This window comes from Octopus sinensis, linkage group LG10 (assembly GCF_006345805.1).
Source record: "Octopus sinensis linkage group LG10, ASM634580v1, whole genome shotgun sequence".
Classification (NCBI taxonomy): Eukaryota; Metazoa; Mollusca; class Cephalopoda; order Octopoda; family Octopodidae; genus Octopus; species Octopus sinensis.
The window spans coordinates 36,567,011-36,591,500 of NC_043006.1; the positions used below are offsets into that span (position 1 = coordinate 36,567,011).

Below are 24,490 nucleotides of genomic sequence, written 5' to 3' on the forward strand. Positions count from 1 at the left end.
AAAAAACAAATACAACTCAGTTGCTCTCTCTTTCTCTTCTTTCTCTCCCTTTCTCTTTTTATTTATCTTTGTTTTTCTCTGTTGCTTCATTCCTCTCCTTTTCATACACACACACACACACACACACACACACACACACACACACACATTTCTGTGTGAGTCTCATATGCACTTGCACTGTTAATATCACATCCTTGTCATCCTTGTCATTCACTGTCTTGTTTTCCTTTGTCTTCTTTGTTTCTCCCCCCACCCACCCATCAGTGTGCATACATGTGTGTGCCTGTAGCAAGGATAGAGATTCTAGCTGGCTGCCCCAATAGATGATTGATGTATTTATTGCCTTGGAATGTGGAAAGGTTAGGGAGAAGTATGATGGGGACAGTCTTGTTTAAATTAATTATTAATTTCTCTAAAAAAAAAAATTAAATTTATGTTATTTTAATTTTCATGTGTTTTCTCAAATGATCTTGTCTCTTGCTGTTGGCATTTGAAAAATGGATGGGGCAGGTGGGGTGGACATGGGTTATAGGAGTTGTGTAGAAGAGAAGGAAGACAGTTGATGACAGAACCACAATCATTGAAACCTCCACCACAGTGTACCTACTGCCTTCGTTTTTCATAAAAATTAACAGCACTACCCCCTTCCTCACCCTCAAAGCAATATATGATTGACAAACACACCAAAGATTTGTCACTCAGCCAATCAGACTTTTGTCTATGTTTAGAGTTGTGTATGGTATGGTATGGTGGTATGTAAGATTTAGTTAGTGTGTGAGTGGGTGTTAAATGTAGTGTTAATCATGATGTCAGTAGTGGTGCAATGTTGCTGCTGACATCCAGCATCAGGTCAACCTTAATTGTGCCAGCTCTAACATCAAATACATTCCAGCTTTAATCATTCTTCATTTTTATCTTTTTCCAGACATTCTTTATCTATGACAACATTACCCAATGTATTCTCTCTTTCTCTAAGACCAAAGGGTGTGATTTGGGCGAGATTTTGATGGTTATTTTTCGGCTAATCTTTGTGTTAGTGGTGCACTACTATTGTTGATGATGGTCTGCCCAACTCACAACTTCATGCATATATGTTTATGCACACACACACACACATTCTTTAATATCTTAGTAATGAATATGCTCTTCTCAGCTGTTGCTAACCATTATTTACAGCTATTACTATTATTTTGTTGTATATGTATTACCTTAAATAAATATATATGTTGTTGTATCTCATGCAGGTCATTATGCCAATAATAAGCACATCCACTGGTTCTATTTCACTTCTTTTATTATTCTTGCCAGTTAGTTAATCAATTAACTGATTCTTTCATTAATCTTTACATCACTCGATCAATCAGCTAGGTTTGACTATCAACTTGAAGCAGACCTGGAGTAGAGAGAGTATGTCATTGATGAGGTCATGAATGGTAACCAAAGGATTTTGACAAACCCAGCTTCTTGATTGATTGGCTGAATAATTAATCAAACAATCATTTAGTTAATTGGCTAAATTGCTAACTAATTGACTAATAATAAAAGACACAAATTAGAACGAGTGTATGTGTTTAGTATTAGCATAATGACCTTCCCAGGAATTCCAACCACATTTTATGGTTCACTACTTCAACAGCTCCTCTATAGGATCCAGTGGTTAAGGATATCATCGGGGGGGAACCACATCCAGTTTCAGCCCCTACTCCTCTACCATTTTCAATGTGCCAGGGCCCACCCCCCTCAGAGGTGTCTTCAGCTCTGATGTTGAGTGTTTTTTGGGGGGGGGGTTATTTGGTTTCTTCAATACAGTGTCAACAAATGTCAGCAGGTGAATGTCCACCCTGCTTAATTACCCCCTAAATGCTTGCCAGTAGGCTCCCACAGCCAGCTAACTGTCATGTGACACAATCTAAACTTCAACAGACCAATGGAGGGGAAAGGCACGTAGTTTTAGCCCACACCTTCTCTAGACATATCTTCAATACATAAGTTCATACCAAGTACCTTGCAAACCAAATACAAAAGCAAAATATAATCGTTAGGTAACTCTGTAGGTAAGCGGAATCTGTAACTAGGGTCCTTACAATTGCCTAGATTGTCAGAAACAGCTAAATTTCCTTTTATCTCATCTATCTTAAAAAAATGAGCATATTTGGCAATGTAGTCCTAGATACAGAAAAAAATAACAGGTTGATAATGGTTAGACTGCATGTGAGCATAAATTCTGCTTCATCAAAGCTGAACAGGCTGGATAACAGACAATAAATGATGATGAGGCGGAAGAGTTCGAGGCTTGAGAAAAGGGCTGTGCCCATAGCCTTTACAGACCCTCACAGACTAGTGAGATTAATATAAATTTTAATACAGTTTACCCCTCAATAAGTATGTTAATAAAATCTAAAAACCTTCAGATCTTCTGAGTGTATTTGAAACTGGTTTGCTCCAGTTTTATAGTCACTAGCTAGATGAGCATAGTGTTACCTTGAGTTGATGTGAAATGGAATTTGCACTTGCTTTTCATGAAAGAACAGCTCATAGACAAGCCAGTTGGTGTACTGTGCTAAGAGCTTATTTACCAGGCAGAAGACATTTAATACAGTTCAATGTGTTCCTTTCTATGTGTTGTTATTTAGCCCAGATCAACCCTGATCAAGTAACCTGTGATCAAAAGCATTCTAGCCATGGTCATCATGTCTTTTTTACATATGCTCAACTGCATTGTCCAATAGTCTTCATTTTTAAAACATTAGGATGGGGGTTTGAAAAGATTACTCCATCCAGCAGGTCAAGTGACTATGCAAAAGTCAGTGAGTGTTTAAGTTGTGCAGCATTCGGTTTTTGCAAGCATTCAGTATTCTACTGAAGATTGTTCATATTGAGATGACAGAAGGTAGTAACTATACTAGACCAGTTACTACTTCACTTTGAGGTAAAGGAATTGAGAAAGAGAGAATAAAAGAATAGAAGACAACTTCAGAAATGCAAATCCAATATCGTTTCTTGATATTGGAATCCAATATTGGTTTCTTAATTGAAATTAAATCTACACAGCACAAACCTGTTCAACCATTATTTCCAGATTAACAATACTTTGTTCTTTTAGAACATATTTTCCCCCTTTTTTACTATTCCACAGAACACTTGGCTTGTTTGAAAGTCGTCTCTTCCATTATTTTACACTACTGCATGACTGATACTCTGAAGAAAATCATTAATGTCTCAACTTCTCATTTGTATAAATAATCCTTCAAGTATTTGCTTTGATAGGTCATATATGTACAATGAAAGACGTGTCTTTAAAGATATTTCAAATTCTGTGATGTGGTTTTGGGGTTTTAATTTCACGTTGAGATTATCTAAGTTCTCTTCTCATTGCTAAAGCATTTGGAATATAAGCATCTCACAATTCTTGCATCTCATTTATCCTTTATCAAATTATTCTTTTCTCTTTATGTGGTGCTTTTTCACTCTTTATTTTCATTCAAGATTTGGGGAACTTTTCGTTTAGTTATTTTCCTTCCTTTATATAAAATTATTTTTTCTTTCTCCACTCTTTTTAATCCGTTTTCTTTTATTCTTTCTTCAGTTCTTTTTCACTTCTTTTTAAATTCATTTATTCATTATTTTCTTTCAGTAATATTTCCTTTTTTTCCCCCCATCATTTTTTATTTTATCTCATTTGTTTTCACCATTATTTCTCTATAATATGGTAGTAATCTGTGTTGCTGCTGTTGTTTAACCCCAGGTCAATCTGATCAAATAGACAAAATATCAAAGGCATTCCAGTTGTGATCATCCTGTCTTCTATAAAGATATCTTAGACTTCATTTTCCAATGTGTCCTTAACATTATCATGACAAGGTGTTTTAAAAGAAGTTTGGTTGTTATTTCTTTCTAGGAGGACAAGCAACCATGTTGAACACTATTTCTCAAAGTGGATGTTACCACCTCCAAGGGGTAGTTGGTGTAAAATTTGTGACAGATATTGAAGACCAGTGGTGGGGTAGGGGTGGGATTGATGCTTTAATATATATTTGTCTCCTTTTTTAATATTTATTTAGCAGAAAATTAAATGTAATATTATGATAAATGGCAATCACAACAACAATGACAATAGCAATAACATAGACAACTATAGATTAGATTGTTAAGATAGATTTCAGCTGGTAGCTATGAGGGTATGTATGAAACACAAAAAATACATATCTGAATTTGGTCTAAGGTCAAGTGATGAAGTATCAAACTAATAGTTGGGACTAAATTTGGAGAGAGAGAACCACAACAAGGGAACATTGTAAAAGTGTTATTAAAAGAAAAGGGGCAGTAGTTAAAAAAGAGAAATGAGAAGCTCTGATGTAGAGGCTCTCTTCTGGCTCATTGTTATGATAGTTGAGTTGAGTTAAAGCACTGATGCAATTAATTAGACATATTTGATCAACATTGTAACCATAGTGATATCATCTCCATCATAGACAACACACAGCAAACATTTTGAACATGAATTCTTTAATCAACCCCCACCCACCAACCTGTTTCCATTTTTAAAGTATAGAGGGAATTCGGAGAGAGTTGTTGTTGAGGTGAGGGAAATGTGGAGGAGACTGGCCAAATAAGATTGAGTGTGCTTGATATGAATGACTAATTGACTGTTGTTATTGTTGTAGCCCAAAAAAGGCTAACTAGAAGATACAAACATGATATACAAAACTCAGAATACAAAATACAAATTGTAAAGTTATGACATTATGGAAATTGCAAAATACATTCAAATTATCTGTAGTGTGTGTGTGTGTGTGTGTGTGTATGTGTTTGAAGCCTGAAAAATGAACCAGTTGCTTACTGACAGCAAATGAGAAACTCCAAGTTTCCCCTCATGCTGACTCAACTTCAAATGATGACACTCTTTACTACCTAACAGTATTGGTTTCAATTTTTGATGCAAGACCACCAATTTCAAAGCAAGAACTAAGTCGAATGCATCAATCCCAGTGCTCAACTTGTATTTATTTTATCAATCTTGAATTGATGAAATGGAAAGTCGAATCTGGTGGCATTTGAACTCAGAACTACCTAACAGTATTGAGTACTTTTGTCTTAATTGTGATTCACATCAGTATGAAAAGACAATCATATCTATATGATGATAATTATTTCTTTAATCGCCGCAGGGGGTTAAACATAGAGGGGACAAACAAGGACAGACAAAGGGATTAAGTTAATTACATCGACCCCAGTGGGTAACTGGTACTTATTTAATCAAGGATGAAAGGCAAAATGATTCTAGCTGACAGAAATTTTAGCTGGTTGTTTGACTTCTCTAGTTATGCTTAACATCATATAGAAAGAAATAAGAGGAGAGAATTAGTGTAAGAAGTACAAGCTGAATGCTATACACTTACACAATGTTAGAGAAAGAATCATAGAGGCAAGAGGAGGAGGAGAGGGAGTAAATAACAGAGTATGGGAAAAGTTATACAGATGACAAATTTGTTTTATTTAATTTTATTTTAAGGTAATAAGTATTGTGCTTTTCGAAATTTGTTATCATTTTGTAATTTTGTATGAGCACCAAGAAATTTGATAAAAGCTAAGTTATAATTATTGCATGTATGCAATATTTCCTGGTATTACCCATGGTAGCAAATGTATACTTCCAAAACTACCCATCATATAATGTGTAGCACTCTAGTGTACATTCACTCATTCACACACATATACAAGCACACATGTACACACACCAGCAGCTGAGACCATCCATCATTATTATTTCAATCCAATTATCTACCATAATAATTTCCATATTGAAGTTTGGAGAAGAAAAAAAATTAAGAAATAATATCAAATAAAATAAAGTGCCATTCTATCTAAGAAGGAGTGTCTCTAATATTTCTCATTTATTTAAAATGTGAGGAAGCCTCTATGAATTGAATGCATCACTTCTTTTTATGTTCCTGAATCTTCCCCCTCCTTCCCTATTATCACCATTGTTGTCACCGCCACTGTTGCAGCTATTTCTGTTGTTCCTACATTTTGGCCAGATACCACTACCACCTATAACACCAAAACCTAAACTGCTATCACATTCACCATCAACATCATGATTCCCATCATCAGCAGCCAATCATGATGATGGCTATTTTTACCATCATTATAAAGACAAGCGTCCCCACCACCACTAATATATTAATCATTGTTTTCACACCATTATATATAGTTATCATCATCACTCTCAGAATTAACATTATTGTTATCACTATCATCACTTACACCACCACCACCACCATCATTGTCATCATTTCCACCACCACCATCACCATCATCATTTGCACCACTACCACCACCAGTGGTGCTCTCCATTGTTACTTTCATCAACACTACTCCACCACCACCACCACTCTCCTTAATTTCTTGTTACCATTTATTATCTGTCAAGTTTTTTGATGCAAGTCAATAAATGGAAAAAAAAAGTTGTAAATAAAACAAAATTCTGTGTGAAAAGCAAAAAATTAATAAATAAAATTTAGAAACATGAATTAAATGTCAACAAAATAGTAACCATCATTATCATCACCACCAACAGCACCACTACACACAATGTTATGAATATACTGTGCATGTAACATATACAGGTAAAATGCACAAAGGAGTGTTTATTTCTCAACCATATTGTTTAAGGTTCAGTTCTATTGCATGGTACCATAGGTGAGTGTTTTCTACTGTAGCTCCAGGCCAGCTAAAGCCTTCTGAGTGGATTTAGTAGATGGAAATTGAAAGAACCCTTTTGTATATGTGTGTATCTCCTTATCTTGACTTCATGCAAGAATTGTGAATGATCATCACTATGTGTGTGTGTGTGTAGTATAAAAAGAGAAAGCAGTGAAAAGATAAAGAGGCAAAGAAAGACATGAAATCAAAGGGTGACGGGGAGATAGAGAGTATAGGTTGTTTGGTGGTAGTGGTTTTGGTAAAAGTAGTGGCTATGTTCTTACAGTGGTAATCCTGGTGTTGGTGTCATTATTATTGGTTGTGGTCATTGTGATGGTGACTATAGTAGTACTAGGAGTGATTGATGGTAGTTGCCTGCTGACTTAGCTATTGAGAACTTTAAACGAGCATATATCTGGGAAAATACACAGCATATGTGGTTCAATTAATTTTGAAAGAAATCATAAATATAATTAACTTTTTAATTATTAATTAGATTTTGGAATGTACTTTAAAACAGTCAGTTTTGTATTATGGAACCAGAGATAGTCTCTGACAGGTTTGTATTAAAATGATTAAATGATATGACAGTTACTTTTTCTGTTTCACATGCTGAACTGAATCCAGCCTTAGAACAGCAGACCATTTGCAGTTCAAATCAGCTCAGCTCACTTCAGATCAGTTCAAAGCCACCGTCTTAACCGTCATGTCATTCAGCATTTAAATCTTGAAGAGATTATATAAATGTAACATGAGCACCAAATATTGAATCATTATTTTGACATAGCTAAATCTAAACTCTTTCGGAATGAAAATGATCTGTCAAGTTGGTGTCCAGTCCTCATCTCTAGTATTTTGCAGTATTACACAGCCAGGATCTGTATCTTCCTCTTGACAGGATCACTGATCAGTCTCACTGCTCTATGATGTATTGAACTCAACATTGCAGGTCTAGTATTAGGTGATATACCAAATTGCCCACTCCCGTTGAACACCACCATTAACTGTGTTTGGCTGCTAACAGCAGAATGTGCTCTATTACAAATTTTCAAATTTTAATTTTTTCACAATTAATAGATTTTTTCTTTTTATTAACAACATACTTTTACTGGAAGAAAAGAACAAAAGAAAAATCTCATAACTACCTCACCAAGGAAAAATAAGAAAAAAGGAGGGGTGGTTAAACAACATAGATATGGGTGAGATAGACAGTGTACCACTTTCCTCCTTAGCCACATTTTCTTGCAGACTGTAATCTACATGCATTCAGATTAGTTATTGCCACATCAGCTTCACCAGTCTGAGGGTGTCTGAAAGTATATCTACTGTCCTGCCTCCCCTGATATTATCAAAATAAAAAATGCAAATAAAGTATTTGTTATGCCACAGTGCCACCACTGTCAACAGCAGCAAACTATATTACTACTCTAAAGTACCTACTTGGAAACTGAAGATTAGATGATTTAAGGTCTTGGTCACAGTTGCAATGCAATAGCAGTGTGAATAGAAATCAAGTGCTCCCAATATGAAATTGAAACAAATCATAGATTTGTGCATGTAATGTGGCACTCCGTCAGTTATGACAATGAGGGCTCCAGTTAATTCAATCAACAGAACAGCCTGCTCATGAAATTAACATGCAAGTGGCTGAGCATTCCACAGACACGTGTACCCTTAATGTAGTTCTCAGAGAGATTCAGCATGACACAGTGTGACAATGCTGGCCCTTTGAAATACAGGTACAACAGAAACTGGAAGAAAGAGTGAGAGAAAGTTGTGGAGAAAGAGTACAGTAGGGTTCACCACCACACCTTGCCAGTCTCGTGGATCTTTAAGTGTTTTCACTCAATAAACACTAACAATGCCCGGTCTGGGAATCAAAACTGCAGTCCTATGACCATGAGTCCACTGCCCTAACCACTGGGCCATTGCACCACCGCTTTGTGAATATACATAGAAATTCAAACATTATATAGCCATGATCTGTCAGCTGTATACAGTTCAGCTCTCAGTTGAGACTGTCTAGGAACCTAATGACTCACTTATCTTTTTTTGTAACAAAATAGGTTACTTCTTTTAAAATTATAATTTTGCAGACCATTAATTAACCTTATATTTACAGGATATTCACAATATTTGCATCTACTCTATATTTCAATCAACCAATCTCCAATCATCATCATCATCTTCAGGTGTCTTATTTTTGGCTATGTACGTGTGGCATGGACAGAGTAGATAAGGATATTACAACTCATAGTTATCAAATAAAGATTTCTAGTTCGAGTTGATAGTTTGGCAGGGGTGGAGGGGAGGCTGCACCTCCTCCTTTATGCTTTATACCCCTTTGTGAAGCATGATATAGCAGCAAAGACCAGCAGTGGATAGTTGTAGAACTCATAACTCAAAACAGTGCAGAAGCTGATTTGTATATCGTGTAACACTTTCAGATTTGTGCTTCACTCTCTTTGAGATGTGTGTGTGCGTGTGTGTGCATGTGTGTATGTGTGTGTCTTTACTGTTTCATAGATTTGGTTTATTACATGTGTGCAGACAAACACACACACTTTTATAAATATATGCATAGACTCTTATGCACAAGCGAATATGCACATACCTTTGCTAAATAAAAATATAAGAACTTACACATTCTCTCTCTTTCTGTCATTCACACACACACACACAAACAAACAAACAAACAAACAAACAAACAAACAAACAAACTTGTTATTTTTTTCCTCCTGAAAAGAATATTTTAGTTAATGAAAAGAAGTCTTTTTTTTGTCTTGGATCCTTTTCAATGGAAAATCAGTTTTCAAAAGTCCTGGCACCATTCTGTTTCATTATCAAAGATGATAGCATAGAACTCTGGAAGAATTCTAGTTGTAGCTTATGTATATTGCATTTATGCAATATTTCATATATATATTATATATATATATATATATTATATATATATATATATAATATATATATATATATATATATATAATATATATATATATATGTATGTATATATTCACACATTCATATGTGTGTGTGTGTAAGAAAGTAACAATCTAGAATAATAGTACAGGGAGTAGAAAACATCTTATGAATACCTTGTAATTATCTGTTGCCTATAGCTACAGGTATCCAGATCAATTTCTAAAGAAGTCTTTCAATAATCAATGCATATCTATACACATACATGTACAAAGATGTATATATATATATATATATGCATGCACACACACACAGGGGGAGAGAGAGAGATAAGCTCCCACACTCAACCAGATGCACTTACATGTATATATATGTATATACTCACTCACATTTATGCAGTCATGCATGCATGCATACACACCTCTATGTATGTATTTGTATATATTTGTGTGTATATAAATTAGCTTTAGAGAGAAACTTCAGCTTCAAATATATTAATGTACTCTACTATATGCATTGAGTACTATTTATCATCTCTAAATTTAAAATGTGTGTGTGGGGTGGGGTCTATTCACATTCACACACTCAGTCTTGACACATACATTGATATGTATATGAATATTTATGTATCTGCAGATGTCAGTAAATCTCTTCAAACTCATAAAATCAGAACAAAGCATTAGCCCTGTAAATCATGAAATGGATGAAAGCTGGTCATATCCTGGGATAAAATGCCAGCCTCTTTTGCATTGACTTTCTCAAATGTTCAAGTGGAACCTGCTCCTCACTTGCAGACACAAATCCAAATAGGTGAACTAAATCACTATTCAAAACTTGTCTAGGCCCCAAATCGATACTGAAGTTATTCAGTAGCACAGTTCTGCCTTGGCCTACAGATGTGTTGCCTCCTCAGTATACCTTCTCTTCTATTACTATATTGGCCTCTGTTCCTTCAAACTGGCTGATCTTGTGCCACCCACTCTCCAATACCCACAACTCACTCATTTGTCATCTTGTTAACTTGTTTTTCTCCCTTCCCCATACTCCATACTAATTCCTACACTTGGTTATCCATCATCAGAACATTGAACCTCTGAAATTTCCTTGGATATTTTTTTTCTAGCAAAGGGTAACATTAATTGTTGATCTCATTGGTCTCTGCTTACAAAGGTGATGAGCATAGCTTGTTCTCCCAAATCAAGCCATTAAAAGAGGCATTCCAGTTATGTCCATGGTTTTTTTTGGGTTTTTTTGTGATGTTGTATACGTAATCCTAAATTACATTATTCATTGTGGGCTTTGTTTAATATTGTAGTGTGTATGGTTTAAGAGAGATTTGACAATTTCTAACAGTTTGAGTAATAACCTCATTACCTCATGTCACATGGTTGTAAAAGGCTAACTGTAATGTGTAGTTTCCCATAATATGGACCTTAATTTGTCATTTGAAGAATACTTCCATAAACGTACACTCTCTCTCCTTCTCTCCCAACACATGTACACACACACACACACACACACACTACAGGGTTTACAGAATCTAAAGTTTTGTCTCAGTACTTAGATTTCATGCCCCTGCAATTGTGAGGAGAGAACTGTTACAAATCAGTTTGGCTGTTTATATATTTATATTAAATGATATGGTCTCATGTCTATGTTTGTTCCATTGGCTTGCATTTTTGCATTTACTCATTGGTTGGCTGTTATTCTTCTGCTTCTACATTGTTTTTTTTTTCATTTGATGAGGGGATTTGTTGGTCACTCGCTCAACTGCACCCCACACATAATAAACAATAGGGTTGAAGCCTGAGGAGTTAGGTGACCAGATGTTAGGGGTGATGTGGTCGCAGAAATTGTCTCACAGCCGTGACTGGGTTCTCCTACTTGTGTGGCATGGTGCAGAGTCCTGTTGCCAGACATAGTCTTCTAGCAGCCAACCTCTTGACCCAGGGCAGCACTATTTCCTCCAAATGCCATGATGTTGACTGGATATTTGATTTTTATCACTCTCAGTACATGCCCTCAGATTACATTGTCCTGAGATTGACACCCAAACACCCTGAAATGTTCTTATTGGAGCTTCTGACATGAATACCAAGCAGTACAGCATCTCATTTCCAAATTTCTGGCAGATTGAATTGTGTCATCGTGCTGTTTTTCTCACAGACAGTGCCCAACTGGCCCTACTATGCTGCATAGTCAACAAAATCAAAAACAAAAAATGTGCATGCACGAAAATAAAAAATATATAATGGCGACAATTTACCCATCCCACCCTGTATATATATATATATATATATATATATATATATAATATATATATATATATATATGTACACACACACACACATTATTTATATATATATATGTATTTTTTTTTCATTTCCCTTTCTTCTTGTATCTTTCAGGGAACTGCTGTCAAAGGATATTGTTGTCAAACAATACATGAACAAGAATCAACAAATCATTTTAAGAGTAAGTCATTCCAGAATTTTTTTTATTTATGTTGAATTAGCAGAATTGTGAGAGCATCAGAAAAATACCTTGTGGTATTTCTTCTAGTTCTTTACGTTCTGCTCCCACCAAGGTCAATTTCATTTTTCATCCTAATATAAAGTACCAGATAGGTACTGTGGACTGAGTCCCTTCCCTCAAAATTGATGGTCCTATAGCTAAATAAGAAACTGCACACACACACATTTATGTGACAGGCGTATGTCTACCATATTTCACTCCCTCGGTATTGGTTAGCTTGGGGCTATGGTGCTGTTGCAGAAGACACCATGTGATTTCAAAGTGAGCTTCTTAGCCTCACAGTTATGTCTGCACCTATGTACACCATTCTACAACTACCTTAGTGACTTCATCATCATTGCTTTAGCAAATATTTTGAAGTCTATGTTCCACTGAATAGGTTACATAACACCAAAAAATTCTAGAGTTTTCTCTTGTTAAGATAATTATGAATTAATGTTGTCTTTTTCTCAACACATAAATTTTTCTAATTAGATTATAGTGGAAACACTCTGTCGGTTACGACGAGGAGGGTTTCGGTTGATCCGAATCAACGGAACAGCCTGCTCGTGAAATTAACATGTAAGTGGCTGAGCACTCCACAGACACATGTAACCTTAACGTAGTTCTCGGGGATATTCAGCGTGACACAGAGAGTGACAAGGCCGGCCCTTTGAAGTACAGGTACAACAGAAATAGGAAGTAAGAGTGAGAGAAAGTTGTGGTGAAAGAGTACAGCAGGAATCACCACCATCCCCTGCCAGAGCCTCGTGGAGCTTTTAGGTGTTTTCGCTCAATAAACACTCACAACGCCCGGTCTGGGAATCGAAACCGCGATCCTATGACCGCGAGTCCGCTGCCCTAACCACTGGGCCATTGCGGATTATAATGCTTGCCACATTAAGCATTTCAGCATAAATTTAAATATATTAATTTAATTTTAGTCTCACAGTCTTACTCTACAAACTTGTTGCTTTATGTGATTGTGAGAATTCATTAATGTTGATGATGATTAGCGGGAGGCAACAGTTGTGATGGGGGTGGATGTTTTTGTTTTTTTTAGATTCTTTGTTAAATGTTATTTTACCTTTGCTGCAACAAGTTATTCTCCAAATTACATTTTGCATATTCAAATGCTCCCTTAAGTAAAACCTAGAGGCACACGGCTTGAAATTTAGTGGAAGGAACTAGTCAATTATCAAAACCCCAGTGTTCTACTGGTATTTATTTTATCGACCACAAAAAGATGAAAGCAAAGTCAACTTCAGTGGCTATTGACCTCAGAGCATAAAGCTCAAAGAAATGCCACTTAGCATTTTGTCTTGCATGCTAACAATTTTACCAGTTTGCCACCTTAAAAATAATAGTAGTAGTAATAATAATAATAATAGAGCAGCACAATATATTCACTGGGTAATTTGCTCCATGATAAAAACTGGTGAGAACACAAACCATCTCCAATGCTTGAAAATGATCGCATCTCACTCCTCTGGAACTTTACCATTCAAACTGATAGAAAGATAGATGTGAATAGGCCAGACATTGAAAGACTTCAGAGAAAAATCATGCCTCCTCATTTATATGACTGTCCCAATCGACATAAATGTATCTATCAAGACCTATCAAAAAACTGAGCAAGTATAAAGATCTTGAAATAGAAATTGGCAAAATGTGGAACCTCAAAGCTAAAACAATACCTGTTATCATAGGTGCCTAAGGAATGATAGCAAAAGGGGCTGATTGCTACCTAGCTCAGATACCAGGAAACCCCAAAATGGCAGAAATTCAAAAGATAGTGCTTATGGGAACTGCCCATATCCTACATAAAATACCGTCTATGTAATTTCAAATTTTAAAACAGCCTCATAATTTTCTTATGTATTCTTAAGTATTCTCTAGAACCATACTATGTGCAAAAATATATGGCACCCTAGGCATAACACCAACATGAACTTCTAACTTGTCTCTTGAGGTCTCTGGGTGAGACTCGGAGCCAACTTGTACAAATAAAAATCAAAAGTCAAACATATAATAATAATAATAGTTTCAAATTTTGCCACAAGGGCAGCAATTTTGTGGGATGAGATTACATCGACCCCAGTGTTCAACTGGTACTTATTTTATCAACCCTGAAAGGATGAAAGGCAAAGTTGGCTTTGACAGAATTTGAACTTGGAATGTAGTAACAAGCGAAATACCAGTAATTATTTTTTCCAGCATGTTAACAATTCTACTGGCTTGCTGTCATATTAATTATAAAAATAGATGCTTTATCTAGAACAAGAACAACTTTCTAATTATTTCTCTTCAAAAAAAAAAAAAACTAAAAGAAAGAGAGAAAAAGTACTAACTTCAGCACATTATAACACCATTTAGTATAAAGGATTTGGAATGTGATCAAAGAGAAGCCAACTAATTTCTTACAAAAGAAGAGAAGAAAGAGCTTCCACTCTAAGAAATTATTATGCTAATCTGTGTAAATTTGTTTATATTTTCATGAAAACATTTCTATTTGTTTTTTTGTTAATGTTGTTTCAGAATGTCGAGCACTGTTATTACCATGGCAAGGTCAAACGAGATGAATGGTCAAGTGTTGCAGTCAGCACATGTAATGGGATCAGGTAAGAAAACTCTTCAATGTCTATCTATCAGCCGGTCTTTCTTTCTGTTTGTCTATCTATCAATCAATCAATCATCATCATCGTCATTTGATATCCAATTCCAGTGCTGACATGGTTTGGACTGTTTTGACAGGATCCAGTAAACACCTAGGTCATCTTTGGCATGGTTTCTATGACTGGATGCCACTAATGAGATCACAAAGTAACTTGCAAGCCAGGAAAAGGAAAAAAGGACAACTCCCTTGACTAAGTTGGTCGGGAGTATTTGAGAGGGGACAGATGGTTTTATGGCTGGTATTGAGAGGTTTAAAGTATGATGGAGGGACAAGTGCTGATGTCTTACTATAGTGACAATACATGACTCCCCACCTCTCTCTCTGTGCTTCCATTATCATCTACTTTCCATCTTCAACACTCTTAAAAATAACAGTTTTTGTTTAACTGAAAATTCCTTCATTTGTGTCTCAGTTTCATCTCTTTCATATTTGTCATCAGCATTATCATTTGCATGTCATTGCTTTCAGTTCAGAATTCTTTATAAATTAGTTTCACATCTTGCAAGTCAAGTATTTCTCAGGCATTACCACCATCCATACTAGACATTACTGGTGTTGTGATTAAGGGTCTCAACAAGTGAGAACCACTGTTACATATGCTGGAAGTGCCTTAGAAGAAGGGAAAAAGTTGTTGGATTGAAATAAGAATTAGCAATAATTAACAAACAGGAAAATTATGCTACCAAAACTAAAATAGGCCAACACCATACTACATGCAAATCATCAACATGAAGCTTTGAAGAAGGAGAAGAAAAAGGATAACATGCTCCATTATCATCAAACGTGCAAAAATAACAAACAGAAATACTGCAATAGCTGAATTGGAATGTGTGTGTTTTTTTGTTTTTTTTTAGTTTTTTTTTGTCAATTTGGATCAAAAATTGCAATCAGAAGCACATTCCTTGAAGTCAAAACAAAGACTGTCTGTTTGTCATAGTCCAAAGAAAATACAAGAAAATTGAAATTAAGGGAGTGGGGAAGTAAGAAAATATTTTCCTTAAGTTATGGATCTTTTGACATGTCTAGAAAACAAAATTAGGAATCCATAATGTTCAGGTTGTAATGGAAAATTCAAATGGTAAGGCAGCAGCAAACTATTGTGCAGAATTGAAAAAATGAGATGATTGAGGATGGTGGTTATTTCATTTATTTTTCTCATTTACTTGTTTCAGTAATTAGACTATGGCCATGCTGGTGCACAAACTAGAAGTGTTTAGTTGTACAAATTGGTCCCAGGATTTTTCTTTTAAGCCTAATATTTATTCTATCAGTCTTTTTTCCCAAACTGCTAAGTTATAGGGATGTAAACAAACCAGCACCAGTGTCAAGCAGTGGGTGGGTTACAAACACAAAGATACATATATATGTATGTAACAGGTTTCCACACAGTTTGCATCTACCAAATTCATAGACAAGCATTGGTCAGTCTGGGGCTACAGTGCCATACAATCAGATTGCACCTGAAACCATGTGATTGCAAAGCAAGTTTCCTAACCACACAGCCATGCCTGTTGATGAACAAAACAGGATTGTTTTCAAACTGAATATCTAAAGAAACTTACTTGGAAGAAGAGAAAAAAATTGCAGCCGAGTTCAAAAATACACTTTTATTGGGTGGAAATACTATTGAGGAACTGAAATTAAAACCAATGTTGATACAGGAATCAAAAACCCATGTTCTCTAACGGAGTCCAGCAAGTGTTCTTACCATTTTGCTGAAAATCCAACAACTGAGGCAATGCATGTTTGTTTAATGGTAACATACATTTTCTGATGCAGTTCACTTAGTCTGGAATTTTCTCTACATGTTGTATAATGATGATGTTATTGTTCAACCCCAAATCAGCCCTGATCAAGTAAACCTGTGATCAAAGGCATTAAGGTCATGACCATCCCATCATATTTTTAGGTAAAGTGTATCTACATTATTTAATATATTCTTTCTTTTTTTTTCTGATGTTACAGTTTAATTTGATGGTAATTAGGTTGTTATTTCTAGTGGGGCACATGACTGCAACAAGGCACAGTGTTATGTACTTCTTGTGTGTGGATTTATGGGTCTCATCTCTTGTATTTTTTATGCTTCATGTATCATTCATATATCTCTCTTTCTTTTCTTTTTTGCAACTACAGGGGTGTCATACAGCTGCGCAATGAAACCTATGTCATCCATCCTCTTCAAGGTGGTGATGAGGAGGTATGTATTGTCTTATAATCATTAATTAATTTATGCATATGTAAGTAGATAAGCAATTTGGATCAAAGACTGCAATCAGAAGCACATGTATAGGTGTGTGAGCTTCAGTGCAGACCTGCATGTGTGATTCTCTTTCAGGTTAATTCTTCAGTGGTGTTTCATTATATGTTTTTTTTTGTGTGTGTGTATGTAGTTGTGAGCATGTCATTTTCATTTACTCCCTATAAATATATAGGAGGATTCTATTCACTTCAGATTTATATGCAAAGTTATCTCTGAGAAAGTTAAGACACACCTATGTATTCATCCAACCCATGCCAGCAGGGAATTGAAACATTAAAAAATGATGATCCATTTGCACACACACACACACACACACACACACACAAGTAAATTCTAAAATGCAGAGCAAGTGAGAGACAGATGAGTGTGAAGCATACATATCTTTAAGGAGAGAGGGGGTAAGTGGCTTTTCTACACACATACATATATATATGCATGCATATGTACATACATAAGTCTACTACACACCATTTTCAACTTGTGATTACCTCTGTGTGTGTGATATCTTATAACTGTCTGCCTCCCTACTTTTGTAGCGTCTTCCCTGTTGCTGTCACATATTGTGACATTTTAAAATTACGTCAAAATTTTCAAATATGGTATATTGAAATAATTTTCCATGTTAAATCCGATTTTGTTATTTATTTGTTCCCGAAAAATTACAGGAAAATGTTACTGAGGTTTAAAGTTTAATCAATTTTACTTAATCATAAAACAGGATTTGGAAACTAGCATTTTCTGTATGATAACTGTCTATCACAAAATGAAAGCAAAATCATTATCAGGAAGAATTTTTATTGAAACAAACGAATGCAAAGCATTACGATGACCAAAGTTGTAAGAACTTCTGAAGTTTTAATAAGTTTTAAGGAATAAAGTCATGTGAAATGGTCAAACAGACATGTAAATAATTTAAAAAGGAAAAAAATCCTCAACATAATTTTTTAGCAAAAAATTGCACAAATCTGTCTTGATCAAGAAGCCTATCTGTTGGGGAAGGCATGGTCTGACATGAAATAAACAAAACTTTATATAAGACATTCTATTGTAAAAATTGCCTGGCAATGACAGGCTATTCAGCTAGTATTCTTTGACTTGTTTCAGTCATTTGACTGTGGCCATGCTGGAGCACCGCCTTTAGTCAAACAAATTGACCCCAGGACTTATTCTTTGTAAGCCTAGTACTTATTCTATCAGTGTCTTGCCGAACTGCTAAGTTACAGGGACATAAGCACAGCAACAAGCGATTGCGTGTGTGTGGGGGGGGGGGCAAACACACACACACATACAATGGACAAAGAAGCCCATTGTATATATTTCTCATAAGGCTTTAGTTGGCCGAGGCTTGTCCAAAGTGCCATGCAGTCGGACTGAACCTGGAACTATGTGGTTGGTAAGCAAGCTATTTACCACACAGCTACTTTTGTGCCTATATATATATATGAAAGGCTTGTGGATTTGTAAATTTATACAGAACTAAATGATGCTGTTATTTATGTATCTTGTCTGTGTATACAAATTTGTGTGTTTACGTGTGTAACTTATATAAGGTGCATTGAAATATATATGTGTTTGTTTCCACAATTGATACATGTGATATATATGTGTGTGTGCATGTAAATTTGTATGTGTATGCCTGTTTATATATGTTCGTTATTTTTGTACTTTTTTGGGTGTGCATGGGGACGAGGATTGCACATCTATCTATGTTTTAATACTATGATGTTCAAAATACACACACACACACACACACATGGTGTGCATTTAGAATTGTTTTGTTGATGTTGCACTCTTGTTTCTAATTTAAAGAAATTGTTTTATTAATAATTGGATAGTTTGAGAAGAAAAATATAAAATAGAAACAATTGTTAATTAAAATTGAAAACATGTTTAATTACTTGCAAAACCTAAAATCAAATTAATATGAAATAAAATTATAGCAAGCATGTGTGTGTGAGAGAGAGAGAGAGAGTTCAATATTCATACATGAACCACACATCTATCATTGTGTATATATCTGCAAATAGTATGCACAACTGTACTACATACATTTGTGTGTGTATATTCATGTACACACACTATGTGTATGCACATACATACATGCGTGTATGTATATATATATGTATGTATACCTTGCTCAGAGATTTATTATTGCTTACATATATTTATATGTATATATATATATATATATGTATGTATGTATGTATGTATGTATCTATGTATGTATGTATATATATATGTGTGTGTGTATATATGTGTGTGTGTGTGTCAGGGTCTCCCACCGTCCCAGGGTCTCTAGAGCCCATGCCTTCCACACCCTCAGGGTTGGCACCCTCAACGTTGGCACTCTGAAAGGTAGGTCTGGTGAGATAGTCGAGATGCTTGAACGGAGATGTGTGGATATATGTTGCATGCAAGAAATAAGGTGGAGAGGAGGATCAGCTAGGTTCCTCACAGGCAAGGAACGCAGGTACAAGATTTTCTGGGCAGGGAACACTGACGGGGTTGGTGGCGTGGGTATACTTATCGCTGAGAAATGGGTAGATAAAGTAATTGAGGTAATCAGAGTAAGTGACAGAATACTTAAGATTAGATTAGTGCTTCATCATAGTTTAGCAACCATTATATCAGCCTATGCTCCTCAGTCGGGGCTACCCGATGGACAGAAAGACCGATTCTATGACACTCTACTGCAGACTACCTCATTGACGAACGACAGAGACCTTATCTTTGTGGCTGGTGACTTCAATGGTCACGTTGGACGACATGCTGGGGGCTTACATGGAGGCTATGGCTATGGCTCCCGCAACGAGGAGGGAACCAGGCTGCTGGAGTTCTGCGATGCAAATAATCTTATGATTTGCAACACTAACTTCAGGAAACCTACCAGCCACCTAGTCACTTACCAATCGGGCCAACATACCAGCCAAATTGACTACATCCTTACAAGGCAAAGGGAGAGATGGCTGCTTATAAATGCCAAAACCTTCCCAGGTGAAGAATGTACCCCACAACATAGACTGGTAGTTAGTGACTTTAGGATCAGGACTAGGAGGACAACCAGAAGACGACAAATATGGAGAAGAAGGATCTGGAAGCTTAAAGATCCTGCAAATGGACAGAGATTTAGGGACATATTACTTGAAGCCTCTGACGAAGTAGAAGGGGATAGAGCATCACAGGGGGTAGAAGACAGCTGGACGTTTCTAAGGGACAACCTGCTGAGAGCCACTGACCAGATCTGTGGCTGGTGCAAAGTGGTGGAACAATATTGTAGACAGGGCTATTAGAGAAAAGAGACAAGCTTGGAAGGTCTGGAAAAATGGGGGTAGCAGGGAATTGTATCAGACTGCCAAAAGAGAAGCTAGGAGACAGGTTTATTTAGCCAGAGGGGAAGCAGATAAGAAAAAATTTGCCAATGTTCTGCGCCGTGAGGACCAAAGACTGGAGGTGTTTCGTGTTGCAAGACAGTGTGTGAGAGAGAATCGTGATGTGGTAGGAGAGAAGTGTGTTCGCATGGAAGATGGTTCACTTGCGCTAAATGAGGATGCAAAGAGAGAGGTTTGGAGATGCCACTATGAAAGGTTGCTGAATGAAGAAAATGAATGGGATAAAGAGAGTCTGCCGAATGTTGACCCAACAGAGGGACCAGCTATCCGAGTTGATAGTTCTGTGGTAGCTAAGGCAATTAGAAGCATGAAGACAGGGAAAGCCCCAGGCCCATCAGGAATCACTGCAGAGATGCTCAAAATGTCTGGTAGTGTCGGCTATAGCCTAGTCACCCATATAGTTAATCAGGTGATACACAAAGGGGTCATACCCAATGACTGGTGTAGCAGTATAATAGTCAACTGCTACAAAGGTAAAGGTGATGCCCTAGATACAAATAACTACAGAGGTATCAAGCTGTTGGACCAGGTGATGAAGGTTACGGAGAGGGTCATAGCCCAACTAATTAGAGAGAGAGTTAGTTTAGATGAGATGCAGTTTGGGTTTGTGCCAGGGAAAAGTACTACTGATGCTATATTCCTGGTAAGGCAGCTGCAGGAGAAATACCTAGCCAAAGATAAGCCCCTGTACCTGGCTTTTGTTGACATGGAGAAAGCCTTCGACAGGGTCCCCCGATCCCTTATCTGGTGGGCAATGAGAAAACTAGGGATAGATGAATGGTTAGTGAGAGCTGTGCGGGCCATGTATAGGGACGCCGCTAGTAGGGTGAGGGTTGGAGATGAGTACAGTGAAGAATTCCGGGTAGAGGTAGGGGTCCACCAAGGCTCAGTACTCAGCCCCCTCCTATTTATCATAGTCCTCCAGGCAATAACGGAGGAATTCAAGACAGGATGCCCTTGGGAGCTCCTCTATGCTGATGACCTTGCTCTAATTGCTGAGTCGCTATCAGAACTGGAGGAGAAGTTTCAGGTGTGGAAACAAGGATTAGAATCGAAGGGCCTCAGAGTCAATCTAGCTAAAACCAAAGTCGTAATCAGTAGGAAGGTAGACAAATCACAAACACCTTCAGGTAGATGGCCCTGCTCGATCTGTAGAAAAGGTGTAGGTAGAAACTCTATAAGATGCACCAAGTGTAAGCTATGGACACATAAGAGATGCAGCAATGTCAAAGGAAGACTAACTAGGAAGATGGTTTTTGTATGTGGCAGATGCTCAGGAACAATAAACACTGAAAATGCTCTGAGACCAACTTCCGTCACTTTCCAGGGAGAAAAACTAGAAATAGTTGATAGTTTCCGTTACCTAGGTGACCAAGTCAGCAGCGGGGGCGGGTGTGCTGAAAGTGTAACTGCTAGAGTAAGAATAGCTTGGGCAAAGTTCAGAGAGCTCTTACCTCTGCTGGTGACAAAAGGCCTCTCGCACAGAGTGAAAGGCAGACTGTATGATGCGTGTGTACGAACAGCCATGCTACATGGCAGTGAAACATGGGCCGTGACTGCTGAGGATATGCGTAAGCTCGCTAGAAATGAAGCCAGTATGCTCCGATGGATGTGTAATGCCGGTACTCACACTCGGCAGAGTGTAAGTACCTTGAGAGAAAAGCTGGACCTAAGAAGCATCAGTTGTGGTGTGCAAGAGAGACGTTTGCGCTGGTATGGTCATGTGGCGAGAATGGATGAAGATAGTTGTGTGAAAAAGTGCCACACCCTAGCGGTTGAGGGAACCTGTGGAAGAGGCAGACCCAGGAAAACCTGGGACGAGGTGGTGAAGCACGACCTTCGAACTTTAGGTCTCACTGAGGAAATGACTAGAGACCGAGACCTCTGGAAGTGTGCTGTGCGCGAGAAGACCCGGCAGGACAAGTGAGTCCACAACCCGTGGCCTTCTACATGGGATGGAGCCAGCCTACGTATGCATACCTTCCCTTCTTGGGACACAAAGCTCTACTTGTGAAGACGTGTTGAGGCAAGTGAGGATCAGAATCGAAATCGATCAATGGAAATTGCGGATGTGCTACCAGTGCCGGTGGCATGTCGAAACTCTGCTTGTGAAGACCCATTGAGGCAAGTGAGGATCAGAATCGAAATCGATCAATGGAAATCGATCAATGGAAATTGCAGATGTGTTACCAGTGCCGGTGGCATGTAAGAGAACTTTCCGTTTCGCGACCGTTGCCAGCACCGCCCCGTTTCGTGTCCGTTGCCAGCCTCGCCTGGCCCTCGTGCCGGTGGCACATAAAAAGCACCATCCGTTCGTGGCCGTTTGCCAGCTCTGTCTGGCACCAGTGCGGGTGGCACGTAAAAAGCACCCACTACACTCACGGAGTGGTTGGCGTTAGGAAGGGCATCCAGCCGTAGAAACACTGCCAGATTTGACTGGGCCTGATGAAGCCTTCTGGCTTCACAGACCCCAGTAGAACCGTCCAACCCATGCTAGCATGGAAAACGGACGCTAAATGATGATGATGATGATGTGTGTGTATATATATATATATATATATATATGTGTGTGTGTATATATAGTGTGTGTGTATATATGTGTGTATGTGTGCACATATATATATATATATATATATATATATATATATATATACACATACATGTATTCATATGCACATACATGCATTCATATACACATACATTCATATGCACAGAGAGATAGTGAACTGGCAGTAATTGAAAATATATGTTTATGAATTGTCTAGGCTACTTTTATGTCTTGTTTGTACATTTGTGTGTGAGGGTGTGGGTGTGTGATCTTGCATGTATGTATGCATGTACACACACAAACATCCACACTCAGTGGAGAAAGTAATTTCTAGAAGACTACAAAAACATTAATCAGATCAAGGTACACTGAAATATGCCATATCCAGAATTTTCTTTTCTGTAATAAAAATTCAGTCATTAGTTCAATTCTTCCTTTCTTTCTGTGTTTGTTTATCTTTGCTTGCTCTCTCTCTCTCCCACCCACCCAAGAACATGAAAGAGAATATCGTGTTCCTTGCCTGTGAAACCTATATTTCCTGCTCTTGCCATCCTAAACACCTCACTGGAATCACTCCACTAATTGCTTACTAATCAAGAATTGTTGTGTGACCCCTTTCAGAGATGTTTTAATAAAACTATTGTTTGCTAAATTAACTATCATCAACACTTCACCTTCCCTGCTTCCCACTACAATCATTGTTAACACTACTACTACAGTCACTATTATCGTTAATATGCAAACCCAATGCGGGAGCCTCTATATGGTCACTTGACCTTTTAGACATAACAGCTTTATTTCCATGAAACCTCATCCTATCATCCTAGGTTCAAACCATCTGCAGGTACTTCATTAGCTGACCTGTTCTGAATGAGATTTATTTCTCATTATCTCAACACTATAAAGCTAGGGTTAAGCACCGGCATATCACAAATAATACTTTCAGAATACTGATGTCTATCAAAGCTGACCAAAGTCTTGTGAGCAGATTTGGTAGACAAAATCTCAGAGCTTATTGCATGCATGTGTGTGTGTCTCGGTGTGTGTATGTATGTGTGTGTGTATGTAAAGTCTCATCACATCCATCTTTCCATGCTTGCATGGGTCAGATGGCTGTTACTGAGGCAAATTTTCTACATCCAGATGTCCTTCTTGTCACCAACTCTCACATTTTTCCAAGCAAAGTAATAATTCCTTCTGGCTGGACAATATTTCATAGAGTATTGCAAATGATTGACAATATTTCATAGAGTATTGCAAATGAGTGACACAACGGTCATCAGATATCAAAACAGAAACACATACACATCATACTCACACACACACACACACACACATACATATATATATATGCTCTCTCTCATATCTGCCATTATGCCCCACTCACTATAGCCATCCTTATGGACCTCTACATCTCCCTCTTCACCACTACTACGCCTTGCACATCATCCCTCTGCTCTCTGATCTAACCTCCT

At 37.3% G+C, this 24,490-nt stretch overlaps 1 protein-coding gene across 2 annotated transcripts in view; it reads left to right on the forward strand.

The window, feature by feature from the left end:
• LOC115216534 (disintegrin and metalloproteinase domain-containing protein unc-71-like) overlaps positions 1-24,490 on the forward strand; it is a 377,864-nt gene that overhangs the window by 309,296 nt on the left and 44,078 nt on the right. For both annotated transcript variants that reach the window (XM_029785987.2, XM_036506564.1), the window contains exons 4-6: positions 12,036-12,102; positions 14,680-14,762; positions 16,952-17,015. In XM_029785987.2, coding sequence (XP_029641847.1) covers positions 12,036-12,102; positions 14,680-14,762; positions 16,952-17,015 — 214 coding nt within the window. The remainder of the gene's footprint in view (positions 1-12,035; positions 12,103-14,679; positions 14,763-16,951; positions 17,016-24,490) is intronic.